The sequence below is a fragment of the Cibotium barometz genome, chromosome 48 (genome assembly GCF_041138505.1).
Source record: "Cibotium barometz isolate CiBa-2024 chromosome 48, ASM4113850v1, whole genome shotgun sequence".
NCBI lineage: Eukaryota > Viridiplantae > Streptophyta > Polypodiopsida > Cyatheales > Cibotiaceae > Cibotium > Cibotium barometz.
Window position 1 is genome coordinate 22,225,235 of NC_141093.1, and position 7,166 is coordinate 22,232,400.

General features: G+C 44.6%; 1 protein-coding gene across 1 annotated transcript; it reads right to left on the minus strand.

The window, feature by feature from the left end:
* Positions 1 to 2,773: 2,773 nt before the first annotated feature.
* On the minus strand, positions 2,774 to 4,943 carry LOC147610966 (polyphenol oxidase I, chloroplastic-like). The gene is made up of 2 exons (XM_086785125.1): positions 3,995 to 4,943; positions 2,774 to 3,914 (listed from the first exon to the last, which is right to left on the minus strand). Exons 1-2 carry the CDS (start codon positions 4,789 to 4,791, stop codon positions 3,035 to 3,037), a joined length of 1,677 nt encoding a protein of 558 aa, XP_086641251.1. The 5' UTR covers positions 4,792 to 4,943; the 3' UTR covers positions 2,774 to 3,034.
* Between the last annotated feature and the right edge of the window lie 2,223 nt (positions 4,944 to 7,166).

Here is a 7,166-nt window from a genome sequence, read left to right on the forward strand (position 1 = left end):
GCCTGCTCTGATGCCGGTGCTTGTTGTCGGTGTTCTTACCAGTGGTTGGGGTTGTTGTTCCTGTTGTTGCCAGTGGTTGGGCTTGTTGCCGGTGCTTACAGTCGGCTATACTACAAGCTCCTTATCCTTTTGTCGTTGTCACGTGGCGGTGCTAGGTGTACTTACTAATTGTCGGTATTCTTTGCTTTCCAGTGGCTGGTGCGCTGTCCACTTTAGTAGTGTGCACTATAGACAATAGATACGCAGCACTTTGACAACTGGTGTCACTCTCGGGTTCCGTTGCCGGCGGCTCTCATCTTCACGCAAAGGACTTCAGTCTTGACTCATTTGGGTGACCAATACACAACCTTTTTTTTAAATTTCTAACAAGAAAAGTACACTGCACAATTCTTTGTGTTCCTTGGCTTTATGGCTCTGATACCAATATTGGAAGCTCATGGTTGGCTCTCTATTAAAAAATCAACTTGAAAGAAATATACAAGCTTAAAAATAAAAGAAAGCTATGCACTCGACACAAGAATGGGTTAAATCTCCCCCACCATGAGAGTGGCTCACGTCCTCTTCATGGTGTATTTAAATATATTTCCTTGTATAAAAAGCAAGAGACAAAAATATGGGTCTCCACATTGGGCTTGCGTAAGCCTAAATATAAAAGTGTAAACATTCTAAGGTTCACTCATTAAATAGATCTACAAAATGTTGCACACTATTGTGCACATAAAATATCACTACCACTATCGAATAAATAATCACCACGCACCATGCGTCAATAGATTTCCGTCGAAGTAAGCCCAATGGATCCATGCACATCCCACACACTAACCTTGCCACCACAGATTTGCATTGACATTAAGCTCAAAATATGTGACAAGTTAGAGGTGATCAGTCTTGCTTGCACATAAAATAAATATCCATCAAATAAATCCATAAATTCCAAATAATGTGAAAAATTCCAACACATTTTGACAATTTTCAAATGTACACATCTAATATATATTTGAGCATTTTAGCTGGAACCTAATGGCAAAATAGTAACCGCCCTTTATTGTATACTAATATTGAAAATAACATTGGTGTCATGGTTGGCCCCTTTTATCTACTCACAATCTATGTACTTTGTGTCTGCCTTGAAACTTGGGTTGTTGCATATCAGTGCTGTGTTGAAGCTGGATTATGTAGTTTGTATGTGCCTTGATGTTCCCTCAAACTTGTGTTGTTGCATATCGGTGTTGTGTTGAAGCTGTGGATTATGTAGTTTGTGTGTGCCTTGGTGTTCCCTCAAACTTGTGTTGGTGCATATCGGAGCTCTGTTAAAGTGATATTGTTTTTGAGGTTGCTATGTTGAAAGTTGATAATTCGTGTTGAGGTGCACATCTCTAAAGAGTTTGTGGTCATTGATGTCAAGATTGGTTTGTGGCCAACTATGTTGTTTAGTTGGCAGTGGTTTTATCTGTACTGTAGCAATGCAATCAAGTGCTTTCACTAAGGAGGGGATGCCAAGATAAGAAACCCACCCTCCTAGGTGACTCATTAGCTTGGAAATTTATCCCTTATGTGCAAGAGAAAAGCTCCCAATATGGAAGGGCGCTAAAGGTACTCCTCATGCAAATTTTGGGTGGGGATGCTTTAGTTATAGTTAGCTCCACATGAGATCCCGAGTACACAACGCCTTTTTGTGCCACTAGATTGTTTGAATTTTGACATAACAATTACATATCGATGAATTTCTAATGCATGTCCAAGATGAACATATATGCATGCATGTAAGCATTTACAAATTCACACATACAAGATGCACGTAAGAGTGAGGGAGCTTTGCATGTCACTAATGCTATATTCTAATAATGTGGTGAAATTCAAATAGAGTGTAAAAAACAATTTGAAGCAACCAGTGAGGCCATCCATGGAGACGCTACATGCTCATGTTTATAACTAGGGCATCCACAAGAGAGGATGTAGTCTTAAGGCACGTAAGAGTGAGAGAGATTTGCATGCACTAATGCTATAACAATGTTGTGGAATTCGCACGTAAGAGTGAGAGAGCTTTGCATGCACTAATGCTATAACAATGTTGTGGAATTCAAATAGAGTGTAAAGGAGTTGAAGGCCATCCATGGGGATGACGCTTATAAGCGCATCCACAAGAGAGGAGCTAGCCTTGAGGCAAGTTGGGGTGGCATCAAAAGAGGAACACGCCTTGCACCACCAAAAAAGTGCATCAAGGGGCACACATCATTCAACCCCATTGTAATGCAAAATCATATTCATCTTGTGTAAGGGGGTGGTCTACTGCTTCAAGCTATTGACATACAAACAAATGAACATTTTAGAAAGTTGTTATTTCAGATAACCTTCTTTAATTAAAAGATAAGATATAATTTCAGGCTAATATATACTTACAGATACTGTTAGGATATCGACTCCTCCTTCACGTGTAACATCGCGCCTCAAGTTATTTGCCATCTATCCAGAAAAAACATAAATACTTAAAACTCTTATGCATATGGCATAATGCATAAAGCTATCAACATGCATTAGCTTTTTTGAGTAGGATTAGCACTTCACATGTCCTCAGGGCACTGATAGACGGGGGGATTTTTTTGTGAGCTTTTTTTGCCGAGCTTTTCGGAACAATGAACAAGTAGTCCAAGCTTTGCAAAGGACCAAGAACTTACTATGAGCTTTGTAAAGGACCAAGAACGTACTTACATATAAATAACAAGCTTTGAAAGATCAACAATATAAATTTAAATCTTTTAAAGATCTAGTCCATAAAAATATTAATTTACAAAGTCTTTTGATCCACATCATACTTATTGATATAATTACATATATACATATACCTATCTAAATTCATGCACCTCATACATATACACATATTGCGACGCTGATTAGCTTAGAAGCGCAGCATGTAAGCAAAATGTCGGCAGCAAATCTTGAAAAATGATAAAAAAGCTGACGATACTCGTTTTTGATTGACTTTCTGCTGGCCGTGGTGATGACAAGCGCTTGTCCTCATCATCGATCGTGACGGTTACTCGTATTGGATTTGCAAGCCCTTTATTGTGACTTTCTCTAGGCCCTTCACCACGATGGTGATGACCAGCTTGTCGTCATTCTGTATGCCGATGCGCTTGAGGTTATCTCCGATCTCGAATTTCACGTTGGTGAAAAGGTGGTTGTGTTTGCTCGCCGAGGGTATGATGTTGAAGGTGCCCACGTACTCAGCGCTGCTTGTGTCGGTGTTGGCGTTAGCATCCGGCAGGTTGACGAACACCACCAGCTGCATGAAGCTATCCCTGGTCAAATCCACACCCTGGATCACCAGCACTTCCTCTCTATGACGAGGTTTGTTACCGGGCGCCCGCTCCACAAGTGCCGTGAGCTTATCTCCCAGGTCAACGGTGCCGTTTTGAGGCGAAGCTCCGATTTCCGGAACACCGTTGGCGGCAGCGGCAGCTACTGCGCTGCCGTTAGAAACCGGCAGCGGCGAGTAGTTCAGCCATTGCTCATCCGTCCTCACCTTTTCGTAACTCACGCCCAGCTTCTGGTTGTCGAGGGCATCTCGGACTTTCACTTTGACTAGATTCGCATTCTCGTCGTAGAAGAGAAACTCCGCGTCCAGGAAGTCAGGATCGGAGTGGTCCTTTCGCCGGGTGCCTGGGATATCGAACCTCCACACATCCCACAGCCTGTCCACGTTGCTGTGGTGAGCAAAGAAGATGGGGTCGCGGGCGGCAGTGGTAAAGGTGCCCATGTCCTCCGACAGCGGCTTGATATTTGGGTCGCCCGTCCAATAGTGGATGGCGTCGTGCACGGTGAACTCGACGCTGCCACTAACTGGACTGTGGAGCTGGTAAGGTTCATGCCAAGTCTGTGCATAAAGAAACAGGGCGGTTAGATCGGTATTAATCCTATGGTTTTATGAGTCAACAACATGAGATTATATGATCAGATGATTGAATATTGCGAGGCGCCGCAGTTCATGAAGTACCTGTACGCGCCCCCCATGAAGAGGTCGGGCGTGCTGGGCGTGACCACTGCCTTGTACATGGCGTTGAGGTTCTCATTGACCACCACGGAGTTGTTGGTGCTGTTGTCATTCACGTTGAGCCTGACCAGCGTCGGAGGGAGGTTTTCCTGGTTGCGCTTGGCGTCGTAGAGCGCAGTGCCATTGCGAACGAACATGGCCGGCATCACGTTGCCACCATCTCGCTGGTCGTCCCAGTTCCAGAAGACCAGAGAGAAATCCGGGTCGTTGAGCAGGCTGCCCAGAATGCGCTCGTGGAAGTAGAGGTACCAGCGGTGCCAAGGCAGAAAGAGCCAGGAGAAGTGAATCTGCAAAGGCATGTCACCGGCAGCTCCACCCTGCGTGTAGGCGCCGTTGCAGAAGGCGCAATGGATATTAGCCTGTGCCCCCAAGCTATGAGGATCGTCAGCTGGCAACGCTTTCATGAGTTCGTAGGCCTTGTTGTACTTGGCTATGTACTCCTCGCTGGCTCGGTGGGCGGGCCTGCGGACATGCTTCCTCACGGGAGGGTACGCCTCGAAGGAGAAGTCCACCGCTTTGTGCGATGGCACAGAAAGGCAGCAGTTGAGTTTCACAGTCTGCCGCGGATTGGTCAGCGACGTATCGCTTGCAAGCTGGCACTGGCGTAGGTCTGGCGCCCGAATAGGGGCCGCCTGCCCACGCTTTACAACAACCGTACTCAGCAGCACAGCCTGTAGAAGTAGCAGCAGCGGCAAGAGATGGATTGGGCGCTGATGGGAGAAACGCAGCTGAGATACCATAATTGCGTATTTCTAACCCACTAGGAAGCTTAGGGATGAGGATATGTACTATGCATGCAAGTAAGTGATAGCAAGTAGGCTTTTGGGAAGGAAGAGAGCGAGCTTTTGCGGATTCCCAACTGTGTGGAATTATACAACACTGGCTCTGAACTACTCGCAGCTTTATAGTTATATACCTGCAGATGAGATATCTCTACACTTTCGTATCGAGACTGCTTCCCTACACGCGCTCTAAGGTTCCAAAGTCACCTCAGGGCGGTTTCTTAATTCTCTTAATTTCCAAAGTCACCTCAGGGCGGTATCGAGACTGCTTCCTGCACGCGCTCTAAGGTTCCAAAGTCACCTCAGGGCGGTTTCTTACTTCCCACTCCTCCTAATTTGTCTTAACTCTACTCGCAAGTCAACGCGCTTAGCGTGAACAGAACTCTTCTCCATTTTGACGATTTCCAATCTAATATTTCGAGCATTTCAGCCGGTGGGCAAAGAAACCTGACGGCAAAAGACTAACGGTCGCCCTTTATTGTCTGACTTTCTGCTTGATTGATGTAGCATATATAGCGCTAGATCACACCTACGCTTTGCCACACTCGTAGAGTCAAAACAAAAATTGTTGAATTTACTAGTGGACAGACCACCTCCAAAATTCAAATTTTATTTCAATCTTCTTCCTTCTCCTAAATTAGTGTCACATGGAAGTTTTGTGAAACTTTTTCTTAAGATAATATAGAGAAGAGAAGTGGGGACTTGCTAACACTTTTTCTATAGGTAAAAGTCACTACAAGGGATCGGGCTCATACCCGCGCTCCTAGCCGCTAAAAATGACTTATGAAAAAAAGTAGCGGGCCCGTGTATCAGCGCGTGTATCATCGCGGCCAGAGACATACGTGTAAAAGCGCGTGTATAAGACTGCGCAGATGCGCTTATACACGGGTGTATACACGCGTTCTGTCAGTTCAGATGTATTTAGACGCGTTGATACAAGCGTCTATACACGCGTTTTGTTAATTTAGATGCGCTTATACACGCGTATTTCTCACGTTTGACGCGTTTATACACGCATGCTTTACAGATTATCTGCATATATACACGCGACTTTTAGCAGTTCTGACGCGTTTATACACGCGAACAGAGAGCAAAAAAAAAAATCCAGAGAGTGCTATTTGGTGCCTGAATGCTGTTCCAGCATTCCAGCACCCAATAACACTCTCTGGATTTTTTTTTTTTGGTGCATTAGACCATCCACGAAGAACATATCCACGAGGAAGATTAAGACAAGAACGACATGAATGCATACATTGTCAATACACGATTCAAGACAGACATGAATGTAATATTATCGATTCACGATTCAATATTACTATCAAAATTTTACGCATATATACAAGGGAGTCCATATCTCAAAGTAGCCCATGGCTTCAGTTTACAAAAAAAATATATACAACCACATCCTCAATATGGAATGTGATACTATAAGTCTGAGTACTACTCAGACCCAGATGATGACTCCGTGCTCCCTCCATGCTCAGATGAGCTCACATCGGTCGGAATGTCCGATGAGCAGTACTCACGTCCACCCTCTGCAGTGGCGGCGGGTGGATCATCAGCAGCTTGTGCCTGTTCAAGTAATATATAGTATATAAGTATATATATATGTAATTCAATAAACCAAAATCATTCGTTTAGAATTTTCAAGTACCTGTCCACCGTATGGTCTCATGGCTATCTCAAACTGCGCGTCCGGAATACGTCCCTCAGCTCTGAAGATGGCCCACGTGTCACGTCTGCTATGCCGGCGAGCATACGCAGTATCGTGGGTTGTGGGCTTCCTCCCCGTAACCCGTCGCTGTATCATAATCAACACAATTTGTAAGATTAAAACAATCATAGAATTAATCAATGAATTAAGTAAACAATCAAATAAAGTGGCAAGATACTTACGAACTCTGCCTCCCATGACTCGACGCCACCAGATCCGAAATGCAAAGATCCAATGGTCTCCATCTGGATCCGTCGTGCCTCCACATGCTGCCTGCTCTTCATGCCACCCTCTGCTCGTTTCTTTGCCTCCTTCCACTCGCGTTTGTGCGCAGTGGCAGGTTTCTCGGCAGGATAGCCACCCGCAGTTACATTTAGCCGGTCATCGTACGCGAGTTTTTTAAGGTGAGATCTTTTATTACTTAAGATCTCCCTTATTCGCGTCCTTCTCCATACATCCGAGAATGTAGCATGTGGGGGATTGGGGTACCGACTATGTACAGCCTCTATCACCTCCCCAACTAATCGGCTATTTTGATCTTTAAATTTAATAAAACAATTTCTATACAAGTTTGATACTACCCCACGCATGTACTCCATTACCTCCCTCCCCCTCGCAT

Bases quoted from the DNA above. Each gene is read 5' to 3' on its own strand.
- LOC147610966 (XM_086785125.1), bottom strand. From the start codon at position 4,791: ATGGTATCTCAGCTGCGTTTCTCCCATCAGCGCCCAATCCATCTCTTG. The intron at 3,915-3,994 runs GTACTTCATGAA...ATAAAACCATAG, and splicing joins TTCATGGGGGGCGCGTACAG to GATTAATACCGATCTAACCG.